At 47.1% G+C, this 12,430-nt stretch overlaps 1 protein-coding gene across 4 annotated transcripts in view; it reads left to right on the top strand.

Annotated features, from left to right (window-relative positions):
* The window catches only part of CDKL1 (cyclin dependent kinase like 1), a 33,963-nt gene that overhangs the window by 10,205 nt on the left and 11,328 nt on the right, over positions 1-12,430 (top strand). For all 4 annotated transcript variants that reach the window (XM_079957060.1, XM_079957063.1, XM_079957062.1 and 1 more), the window contains exon 4: positions 5,634-5,755. In XM_079957060.1, coding sequence (XP_079813186.1) covers positions 5,634-5,755 — 122 coding nt within the window. The remainder of the gene's footprint in view (positions 1-5,633; positions 5,756-12,430) is intronic.

Genomic DNA, 12,430 nt, shown 5'->3' with positions numbered 1-12,430 from the left:
ACTTAATTAATTATTAATTTAATTAATCTGTTTAGACGTGCAAACAAAAGGCAAAACAAGCACAGTATTTATGTAAGTTTTAGAGCAAATTATTTGCTCTCTGGAACTCACTCCCACTGGTGGCCGTGATGATCACCAACGTGGATGGCTTAAAAAGAGGACGGGACAAAATCAGGGAGGAGAGGACTATTCAGTGATGCCTCTGAATCCCGGTTGCAGGAAACCCCAGGAGGGGAGAAGGGCTTGGGTGCTGCTTGTGGGTTTCCCACTAGGGCAGCCTTTCTCAACCTGCGGGTCCCCAGATGTTGTTGGACTACAACTCCCATCACCCCTAGCTGGCAAGGCCAGAGCTCAGGGATGATGGGAGTTGTAGTCCAACAACATCTGGGGACCCACAGGTTGAGAATCACTGCACTAGGGCATCTGGTTGGCCACTGTGAGAACTTGATGGGTCATTGGCCCTGATCCAGCGAGTTCTCCTATGTTCCTAAGTTCAACAGGAAGCTCTGGAACATGCACTGACTGTATGAATCAGTGTGCCCACCCGAAAGCCTTTGCAGATGCAAATAATAATAATAATAATAATAATAATAATAATAATATATTACTTATACCCCGCCCACCTGGCTGGGTTTCCCCAGCCACTCTGGGCAGCTTCCAATACAACACTAAAATACAATAACCTATTAAACATTAAAAGCTTCCCTAAACAGGGCTGCCTTCAGATGTCTTCTCAAAGTTTGGTAGTTATTTTTCTCTTTGACATCTGCTGGAAGGGCGTTCCACAGGGCGGGCGCCACGACCGAGAAGGCCCTCTGCCTGGTTCCCTGTAGCTTTGCTTCTCGCAATGAGGGAACCGCCAGAAGGCCCTCGGCGCTGGACCTCAGTGTCCGGGCAGAACGATGGGGGTGGAGACGCTCCTTCAGGTATACTGGACCAAGGCCGTTTAGAGGTTTAAAGGTCAGCACCAATACTTTGAATTGTGCTTGGAAACGTGCTGGGAGCCAGTGTAGGTCTTTCAAGACTGGTGTTATATGGTCCTGGCGGCCACTCCCAGTCACCAGTCTAGCTGCCGCATTCTGGATTAGTTGTAGTTTCCGGGTCACCTTCAAAGGTAGCCCCACACGTTGACTGTGTAAGACCATCCTCAGCACAAATAATAATTAATGCTTGATTTTAAAGACTTTGGTGGTCCCCTTTGGCAGACCGGTTTGTGTGTCTTGATGGAAACCAGCTTCTTTCAGTGGGAACCTTTGGCCCTCCAGATGTTGAGGAACTGGAATCCAGCGGCATCTTGTGGGCGACAGATTCCTCTTCCTTGCTCTGCTGTCCCCAGTGCCCAAAACCCTCTTGCCGAAATAATAATAATTAATAATAATAATAATAATAATAATAATAATATATTATTTATACCCCGCCCATCTGGCTGGGCTTCCCCAGCCACTCTGGGCAGCTTCCAACACAATATTAAAATACAATAGTCCTTCAGATATTAAAAGCTTTCCTAAACAGGGCTGCCTTCAGATGTCTTCTAAAAGTCTGGTAGTTGTTCTTTTCTTTGACATCTGGTGGGAGGGAGTTCCACAGGGCGGGTGCCACCACCGAGAAGGCCCTCTGCCTGGTTCCCTGTAGCTTTGCTTCTCACAATGAGGGAACCACCAGAAGGCCCTGAGAGCTGGACCTCAGCGTCCGGGCAGAACCAAGGGGGTGGAGATGCTCCTTCAGGTATCCTGGGCTGAGACAATTTAGGGCTTTCAAGGTCAGCACCAACACTTTGAATTGTGCTCAGAAACGTACTGGGAGCCAATGCAGATCTTTCAAGATGGCTGTGGGTCTCTAGAGCCTGCAGAGAAACCCAGCAGCTCAGGCCAGGCTCCCGGGTGACAAATGTGCCTTCTGGCCATACACCCGTCGGTCAACAAAACGAGAAAGGCGATGGGGCTGAGTGCGGAGCGTTTGCCAGCCTCCGCTCTGGGTTGGTTCCGGCAAGTGTGGGCTTGCTGCTCTGCCATCTCTCAGAAAACACCTTCTCAGTCAATAGTAACAGCTTGTTTGTTTGAGAAGCGGAGAAGGGCCGAGCAACGGAAGAGCTTGTCCGACATCTCAGGCGGCTGCACGTTCAGCAGGGGGAAATGGGATTCCTGATCCGTCATTTTTCAGCCGTGTAAACACTTACAGGACAAAGGTCCCAGTGGCACACAGAAGTCCGGATCAGGGAGATTAAAGAGGCCCCGCTGTTTATCTTCCTTTCTCTCTCTCTCTCTCTCTCTCTCTCTCTCTCTGTTTGAGATGCAAATGGTGGGTTTTGAAATATATGGGAGGCAGAAGCGCCACAGCCCTTTCTCCTCCTCCTCCTCGCTGTGATGTTTTAAGCAGCTCTGTGTTGAGCTGGGCATTAAAGGGACTTTAAAGACGAAGATAATCAAAGGTGGGTTTCTGCAGCTGACAAAGGGAAAAGGCATGTTTATTGGAGAAAGGAGTTTGCAGGTGTGGAAGGAAAAACTGATACATGAGAGAGGCCAGCATAACAGGAATTCATGCCCACGTTTAGAATGGAAAGATTTCGCTTATTCATTTCGTTTATTCATTTCATCCCATTTGTTGTTGTTTAGTTGTTCAGTCATGTCCGCCTCTTCGTGACCCCATGGACCAGAGCACGCCAGGCACTCCTGTCTTCCACTGCCTCCCGCAGTTTGGTCAAACTCATGCTGGTAGCTTCAAGAACACTGTCCCACCATCTCGTCCTCTGTCGTCCCCTTCTCCTTGTGCCCTCCATCTTTCCCAACATCAGGGTCTTTTCCAGAGAGTCTTCTCTTCTCATGAGGAGGCCAAAGTCTTGGAGCCTCAGCTTCAGGATCTGTCCTTCCAGTGAGCACTCAGGGCTGATTTCCTTCAGAATGGATAGGCTTGATCTTCTTGCAGTCCATGGGACTCTCAAGAGTCTCCTCCAGCACCATAATTCAAAAGCATCAATTCTTCGGCAATCAGCCTTCTTTATGGTCCAGCTCTCGCTTCCATACATCACTACTGGGAAAACCATAGCTTTAACTATACAGACCTTTGTTGGCAAGGTGATGTCTCTGCTTTTTAAGATGCTGTCTAGGTTTGCCATCGCCTTTCTCCCAAGGAGCAGGCGTCTTTTAATTTCGTGGCTGCTGTCACCATCTGCAGTGATCATGGAGCCCAAGAAAGTAAAATCTCTCACTGCCTCCATTTCTTCCCCTTCTATTTGCCAGGAGGTGATGGGCCCAGTGGCCACAATCTTCGTTTTTTTGATGTTGAGCTTCAGACCATATTTTGCGCTCTCCTCTTTCACCCTCATTAAAAGGTTCTATAATTCCTCCTCACTTTCTGCCATCAAGGTTCCTTTTTCTCCAAAGAGTTCAAGGGGGCCTGCACATTTCTCTTCCTCCTCAATTAATTCCCGCAACGACCCTGTGAGCCAGTGACTGGCCTAAGACCACCCACTGAGGTTCATGCCCAAGTGGGAAGTGTCTTAATTTTGTTGTTGTTTGTTATTAAGTAGGACGTCCTTATTTTTATCATAGAGATATTGGAGGGTATGTAGCTTTAACTGATTTTTATTGTCTTTGGTTACTCATGTATTGCTAAGATATTGTTGTGATTAAGTGGTATGGCAAATTGTTTAAATATATATATATAATAAATACTTTCCATGGAAATGGAAACATTTACTTAATTCTTAGTGATGCCTCTCAACTTCCACATTCCTTTTTCTTCATACACTTTTAAAAATTATTCTTACACAACATGAAGATAAGGAAAGGGAAGGGAAGGAAAGCCCTCCACATTTTTTCTCCATCCATTTCTATGCAAAAAAGCAAAACGAACTCGGTAACCCCAGCAGAAGAATGCAAATAAAGTCAATGCACAACTGACCTGCAGACTCAACCTTGCAGCTGTTTAAAGGATGGAATTAAGAAATGCAGGGTTTTGGTTTTGGTTTGGGGTTTTTGTATTTGTATATTTGCAAGGAACGCAAGTCTGCTGAGAGAACGTCCCCTCTGCTCTGATCTTTTGTGGGGAAAGAGCTGTGGTTTGCACACTTTGCACATGCTCAGAGCTCTTTTCCCTCTCTGGGTTCTTGCTTTGACCAGGGAGCTCTGAGTTCAAGTCTCCATTTCGCCACAAAGCTGACTGGGTGACCTGAGCTTGCTTGTGTTTTCGTGTTCTCTCTCTCTATCTCTCTCTCTCCTACTTCACATGGTCGTTGTTAGAATAAAAAAGGGGGGACATTATTTACATTTTATTTTATTAGATTTACTTTAGTTTTCCAGCCTGCTTTTCAGGGTCTCGGCTCACCCAAAGCAGAGTGCAATGTACTTTAAAAAAAGAAAGAATTTCAAGCCATAAAGAGAGAAATACCCAGCTAATCATTATAACAACAAATAGCCACCTATTTATTCCAGTGTGCATTTGGCTAATTTTAGTGTACTGCGCTTGTAACTGTGGTTATTATCTGCGGCTGTTATCTTATTTATTGTCTTAAGAGTGCAGCAGCAGATAGTTCCTTGGTTACGGTTTCAATCCACAGTCCTCTTAGAATAAGGTTACCAGATTTTTTTTCAATGAATTCGGGGACACGTTAAATAAATAAACAAATAAATAAATAAATACTACACTTTGGGACGTTGATGCTGCAGCGATGGCAGTGGCAGAGGGGCTGCCGCCGCCTTGACCTCAGCCGCCATGTTTCCCCTTCCCCTTCCTCCGAGGCTTCTGTCTCCTCTCTCCATGAGCCTGGGGAGCCCCTGAGTTGTTGGTTCTTCAGTGGTGGTGGGTGGGAAGCGTTGCGCAGTGGTTCAGGCATGGAAGGCGGAGAAGGAGGGCTGAGAGTGGCGGCGGCGGCGAGGCTCGGGCAGCACGATGCCTCCCTTCCCATCGGAGCAGCCCCAATCCCACTCCTACTTGCGTGTAAGCAGGAAGGGGCAGCGATCTCTCAGGCAGCGTGATGCCTCCGTTCCCATTGGAGCAGCCCCAATCCCACTCCTACTTGCGTGACACTGCCATTCGGAGCAGCCCCATCCCAACTCCTACTTGCGTGTAAGCAGGAGGGGGCAGGGATCTCTCAGCCAGTGCGATGCCTCCCTTCCCATCAGAGCAGCCCCAATCCCATTCCTACCTGCGTGCAAGCAGGAGGGGGCTGGGATCCCTCAGTTGGGAAGGGAGGCTTCACACTGCCTAACTGAGAGATCCCTGCCCCCTCCTGCTTGCACACAAGCTCTGATAGGCAGCGTGAAGCCTCCCTTCCCAGCTGAGAGATCCCTGCTCCACAGGAGTTGGGAGGCTGCTCTGATAGGCAACATGAAGCCTCCCTTCTCAGCTTAGCTGCTGGGGTCAGGGAAGGTGGAGGCAGCCCGGAAGCTGCATCTGAGAGCCCCTGCACCACCAACACATGGGGACTTCCCAGCAGCTCCTGAAGCCAGCCAGAGCCGACTGCTCCGGGCTGCTGAGACTGCCACTGCTGCGTTTCCCGGGGACATTAGATGAAATCCGGGGACATTCCGGGGATGGAATTTGTTCGGGGACTTATTTGCAAATCCGGGGACTGTCCCCGGGAAATGGGGGACATCTGGTAGCCCTGTCTTAGAATGCCCTCCTGTCCTTTACAGCAACTGAAACACCCCAACCTGGTCAACCTTTTGGAGGTATTCCGGAGGAAGAGGAAACTCCACCTGGTCTTTGAATACTGCGACCACACAGTCCTCCATGAGCTGGACAAGAACCCACGGGGGTAAGTAACTAGTCCCTGGTGTGACTCCCCTGTAACCCCTCTCAGTCAACAAAACAAGCACACCATTTTGGCACCAGTTTAGAGCCAATTGGACCAGGCTGGGTTTGGGGCCCTTTACTCGTGACCCCGGTTTGAGTGGCAATTGCTCAGTTGGGGGGGGGGCGTCACAAAAAGTTGGGTTTGTGGCACAAAACCGGCACAAAACTTTGGCACCCGTTTGGAGTCAACCAGACAAGATTGGATTTTGGGGCATTAACTTGCGACCCCGTTTTTGCTTTATCAATTACTCGGTTGGAGGGGCAGCACGGAATGTGGAGTTCGCAGCACAAAATGGCACAAAACTATAGCACAAAACTTTGACATCAGTTTGAGGGGGGGTGCAGAATTTTGGGGTCACATGTTAATTAAGCTTCAGTGAATGCTGGGGAGAGACGATTTTGACTTACTGTTGCTGCGGTTTTATTGTTTTAAGTTAGGGTTAGGGTTACCAGACGTCCCCGGTTCCCAGGGACAGTCCCCGGATTTGCAAATCTGTCCCTGGACAAATTCCGTCCCTGGAATGTCCCCAGATTTGCAAATCTGTCCCCAGGAAATATGGCAGCGGCAGCCTCAGCAGCCCGGAGCCAGCCTGGTAACGCAGCTGGCTCTGGCTGGCTTCAGGAGCTGCTTGCTGCCGTGGCGCCCACCATTTTTCCTCGCCAGAAGTCCCCATATGATGTGTCTTGTGCAATCTCCTGCCCCCTTCCCCCTTTGTTTTGACTGATCGGGGGGGGGGGGGCTCAGCAGTTGCTGGCGGGCGGCTGTTGCCCAGTTTTTTAAAAACTCTGTGCATTTATGTTTCCCAGGGTGTGAAAGAAGGGCTTTGCACCTTTATACGATATGCATGTGTGCTTGGGCCCAGGGTCTTTTGCCTCAGCATCTCCACTACTGACTCCCTGTTGCTACGCGGCTTTAAAAAAAAAAGTGTCCCCAGATTCATTGAAAAAAATCTGGTAACCATATTTTAAGAACACAAGAAGAGGCTGCTGGATCAGGCCAGTGGCATAAGATGGAGATGCTCACTGCATTAGCATTCCTATTGAAGATCTTGCTAACCCATTAGGTGTCATTGTTTTTTTTGGGGGGGTCATAGCTTGGGACACAGCACAGAGAATGAGTCTGGCCTCTTCGCAGCTTCAGACAAGGATGTCCCCCGGCAGATTCCCTTACACCCAGGAAGACATTGTCTGCAGCCTGCCTTATATCAAGGGGCAGGGAGTTCCAAAGTGGATCATTGGCGGCCTTGTAAATGAGCAGTGTTACCATTTGGAGGCCCATTGACACCTTTAGGCAGACAAAATGGAATTGCCCAGTGCTTCTTTATCATGCCCCCTTCCCCCCCCTCTCTCTCTCTCTTTTAAGTATATCTTTATTGATTTAAAATAAATACCGTATTCTTTGCTCTATAAGACTCACTTTTTCCCTCCTAAAAAGTAAGGGAAAATGTGTATGCGTCTTATGGAGTGAATGCGGGCTGCGCAGCTATCCCAGAAGCCAGAACAGCAAGAGGAATTGCTGCTTTCACTGCGCAGCGATCCCTCTTGCTGCTCTGGCTTCTGAGATTCAGAATATTTTTTTTCTTGTTTTCTTCCTCCAAAAACTAGGTGCGTCTTGTGGTCTGGTACGTCTTATAGAGTGAAAAATATGGTACATTTATGGGAAGACAGACAAACGAACAAATAAACAAACATACAATCAAACAAACAAATAATGAAGAAGTCAAACAAACAACCACAATATAAGAAACAACAAAATTAGTATAACTAGCATCATTTATACTCCCGATACTGAAATCAGTTATAAAACTTATAAAGAAAGAAATTAAAAATGACTTCCAATTAATCTCACTGTACTTTATCTATCAATTACCTTATACCGCACAGTTGCATATTTCTTATATCGTCTCTTTTTATATCAGGCCTCAACAGCGTTTTTGCTCCGAGAATCAAGCAAACCACAGACTCCAGCCAAACCACAACCTGTGTTTTAGGGAGTGTGGGGTTAAGAACTGGACCTGCCGTCTGGGGTGCGGCCATCGTGAAAAGAAAGGCATTTAAATGATTTTCATTTTAAATCTTCAGGACAAGGAGGAAAAAAAGTCCCATACATGCTGCGAATTCCTGAGATGTTGGACTGGAAAAGTACGACATTTTAAAAAACAACCGCCATCCTGTGGGACACATGGTTTTCGGATTCCCCATGGATGAGACCCCATCTCTGGGGGAACGGGGCCAAGGGTGGTCCTGTGCAAGCAGTTGCCAGGGGGTCTCCTTCACTGCCTGCAGTATGTGGCAGCAGCAGCAATAAACCGTCTCCTAAAAGTCACACCGGGGCAGCTATTGTGACTTTCACTGGTTCCGGCGCCTGCGAGATCCCTTTCCCCTTTCATTTGTCATTTTTATCACCCCGTTTTTCTCCGCACAATGGTTTCAGAATTGCTGATTCTGTTCACATGAAAAGTTTTAAAAGTTGTGTCAGCTTCTTCTCTGAGCTTCCTTACGTTGGGACCTTCTGCATTCAAAGCAAGTTTTCTGACACTAAATTACGGCCAATCTCTGTGTGTGAACAGAGGATGATGCATTATACAAAGCCAGACTGTTTGTCCGCCTAGCTCAGTGTTGTCGACTGGTGTTGACTTGCAATCGCCCACCAGGTTTCAGACGAACGTTTTCGCCAAACCTACCTGGAGAGATATTGGGGTTTTCGGTGCATAGTTAAACTATGGAACTCGCTGCCACAGGAGTCAGTCATGGCCACTAACCTAGAAGGCTTTAAAAAAGAGAATTAGGCAAATTCATGGAGCAGAAAAAGGCTATTGATAGCTATTAGCTACGATGGTTCGGCTCAGGCTCCATACTTGGGGGCAGCAATGGATTTGAATACCAGTTTCTGGAAACCGCAGGTCCTGCAGCAGGGAGTTCCAAAGGTCCCTTGCACATTGCACAAGACAGCTCTGTTTATTTCCAACGCACATGAGCACATGTTCAGTGAGTGGCTACTAGCCGCAATGGCTAGGCCCTCCCTCCACAGTCGAAGGCAGCAATGGTTCCGAATACCAGATGCCGGAAAGCCAGGTAGGGGAAGATGGCTCTTGGGCTTGAATCCTGTTTGTGGGTTTCCCATAATAGACATCTGATTAGCCACTAGGAGAACAGGATGCTGGGCTTGATGGGCCTGGGGCCTGATCCAACATGGCTCATCGCAGGTATTTCAGGTTCCTGCTTAGAGGTGTTTTGATGTTGTTGTTGTTGAGTGGGACTGTGAATTATGTTAAGTAACATAAAATACTCCTTCATGGATCACTGCCTTGTCGTGGCGAAGGGGCTTGAATAACCCAGAGAAGCTATGAGCTATGTCGTGCAGGGCCACCCAAGGTGGACAGGTCATAGTGGAGAGTTTTGACCAAAAAGCAGAGACATCACCTTGCCAACAAAGGTCCGTATAGTTCAAGCTCTGGTTTTCCCAGTAGTGATGTATGGAAGTGAGAGCTGGACAATCAGGAAGGCTGATTGCCGAAGAACTGATGCTCTTGAATTATGGTGCTGGAGGAGACTCTTGAGAGTCCCATGGACTGCAAGAAGATCCAGCCTCTCCATTCTGAAGGAAATCAGCCCTGAGTGCTCACTGGAAGGACAGATCATGAAGCTGAGGCTCCAAGACTTTGGCCACCTCATGAGAAGTGAAGACTCCCTGGAAAAGACCCTGATGTTGGGAAAGATGGAGGGCACAAGGAGAAGGGGACGACAGAGGACGAGATGGTGGGACAGTGTTCTCGAAGCTACCAGCATGAGTTTGACCAAACTGCGGGAGGCAGTGGAAGACAGAAGTGCCTGGCGTGCTCTGGTCCAGGGGGTCACGAAGAGGCGGACACCACTAAACGACTAAGTAACAACAGCAGCAGCAGACTTCCGGGTTAGCGCGATCGGCTAATGGCGGATTCCCTCCGAGCTCCGGAGGGAATTGGCTCTGCTGAAGACGGGTCCTACCGCGCCGGCGACGCGGGGACCCTCAGAAACCGCAGGCGCGGAAGCCTGCGGACTTGGTGACTCGGTGGGCACCTTTAAGCGCCCTCCCTGACCCACGAAGAGCCTTTTTAAAGGCTACGGAGAGGGTACGGGGAGCGGCGTGGTGCTGAGAGTAGACCGCTACTTCAGTGAAGCAAAGCCGCGTGCCATGGCCGGACAGCGCTGACTTTTTTCCCAAAATTTGGACTGGAAACAAATAACCCGTGAGTAGAATGGAATTTGGACTTTAAAATCTATATCTTTGAATTCGGTACAACCGGGGGATGTGCTAAAGGGAAGTTCGCACCCCCCTATCTACAAACGATCTAAAGCAAGGATCGGTGGACTAAGGTGGAGAGTACTGTTTTTGGTGTTAGATAAAAAATATTTCCATGAGTTTGACAGAAGAAGTCTTTGTGCTGGAGAGAAAGTGAGGAGTTTTGGAAGCTTTTGTGTAAACCCCCCCCCCTCCCGAACCCGGGAGCGTCCTGTGTGCGAGCCGGAGGAAAAAGAACAAGGAGTTTGACAGCTGTCAAAGGAGCTGTCAAACGGGCGGCTAAAATTTAAGAACTTTGTTATTTAATAACTTTCTGAACTAAAAGTGTTGCTTTTGAACTGAGGTGGCTGGAAACAACGTAGTCATAAACAACAAAGTAACGGGCTGTTGGAAAAGGACTATCAAGCAACTGTAATCCCCCTGGCGGGGAACTAGAGACATTACAATGGCTGCAGAGGGAAAATTACTGGTAGAGATAGAAAGAATGTTTTTTCTCGTGGGAATCCTGCAAGAGCAGAATACGGCTATGAACAAAGAACTTATGACCTTGAATTGCAAAACAAACGACTCTGCTGAATGCATAAAGGATTTGCCTGATAAGGAATCTGCAGCTGAACCAGAAGAGACATTTTTGGAACAGGTGGAGAGAAAAGAAGGAATGGAAAAAGTGCAGGAAAATATCAATCAGAAGCCCATATTGTCAGGAAATAAAGAAGAAGATCTTTGGATTACAAATCTGCGAAAGATGAGAAAGATGAAGGAGGAAGTCCCGGGAGCACTTGGAATATTGGAATTCAAAAGAGTAAAGAAATATGATTGGGACTTCCTCCTTGAGTATGGGAGATCAACTGACTTTTTGCAGCAACTGCTATTAAGTATCTTGGATGGAAGAAAATATGATGTGACTGAGATAGAATTCCTTCGAGACCTGAGGACCAACAAAAAGGGCTACCAACAAAATCGGCAGAGAGAGACTGACAGAGACTTGAAGGCCTCTGATGTGAGGAATCCGGGCTAGGATAATTGCTTGGGAAGGGATGGAAACTGGGGTAGGGAGGGAGGGGAGAACAGAATTTCAAAATTTTATGATTTTTGTATTTGGCCATTATGACATATAATTAACAAAAATACAAAGGGAGAAATTCGTGGAAGGGTAATTAGGTCGACCTTAGAAAAAAAAAGATTTAATGTTTAAAAGAGAATTGGATAAATTAAATTTGGATAAGTAAAAAGGATTAAGTTTAAAAATAACAATAATATGTTAAAGATGGGAGATAAGAACTTGCTGAACTAATTTTTGGAATTGGGATGTATGAAGAGGGGGTGGGGGGAAGTCAGGGAAAGGGGGTAATGAAAATAAGAGTTCAAAAATATATATGTTTTGTTTTTGTTTTTGTTTTTGTTTTTGTTTTATAAAATGTGAAAACCTAATAAAAATTTTATAAAAAAAAAACAACAGCAGCAGCAGCAACAACAACAACAACAAACATAAAATAAAATAAAATAAACACTGATCTTTACAAAGGATGGTTGATACAGAAGAGGAGTTAATTCCCTGGACGTGGATTGAGGAGAGAAAACCTGTATTTGCCTATATTGAGCAAATGCCCTCTTCCTGAGATCATGTAGAAAAATTAACCAATAAACTGAAACTGACACGGGGACAAATGGAAGAAGACGCCTTCACCCTGGTATGGCTCCCCTTTATCCAGTGGCGAAGCGTGGGTTGTCAGCACCCGGGGCAAGGCAAGTAATTTGCACCCCCTAACCCGTGGATTTGCGCCCCCTAACCCTAACCCCCGAATTTTGCGCCTGGTGCGGCCGGCCCCCCCTGCACCCCCCACACTACGCCACTGCCTTTATTACATACACAGCCCAACAAGACAATGACAATAATCCACCAACAGCATCCAAATCAATATGGCTAACCTTTCACACATGAAAACAAAGACCACCACAGCGAACCACAAATGAACGACCGCACCTTAGGCCAACCCCAACCTCTCTCGCCACCAAAGGAACACAAGTGAATAGCAGAGGACTTGCACAAGCAACACTGACGCAAAACCCCACATATGGTATATTAAGGAAAATAGAAACATCGCCACCCGACCCCACCCCCACTCACCTTTCCCCCCTCCACCTCTTTCCCCCCTCTTCTTCCTAATGTCTCAACAAATGAAACTGATCTGTAAAAAATGTTACTTGGAAAAAAGAGAGAGAGACATTGCACATACTTTTGTAAACCAATAAAATCTTTAATAAAAATAAAGAATTAAAAGAAAACCCTCTTCTTCTTCCGAATCAACGTCATTCTTATGTCTTAAGCTGATGCTCTGCTGGTGTGACCAAGGC

The sequence above is a fragment of the Podarcis cretensis genome (genome assembly GCF_951804945.1).
Source record: "Podarcis cretensis genome assembly, chromosome: 1".
NCBI lineage: Eukaryota > Metazoa > Chordata > Lepidosauria > Squamata > Lacertidae > Podarcis > Podarcis cretensis.
The sequence above is the reverse complement of the archived record's forward strand: the minus strand, read 5'-3'. Positions and strand labels throughout refer to the sequence as shown.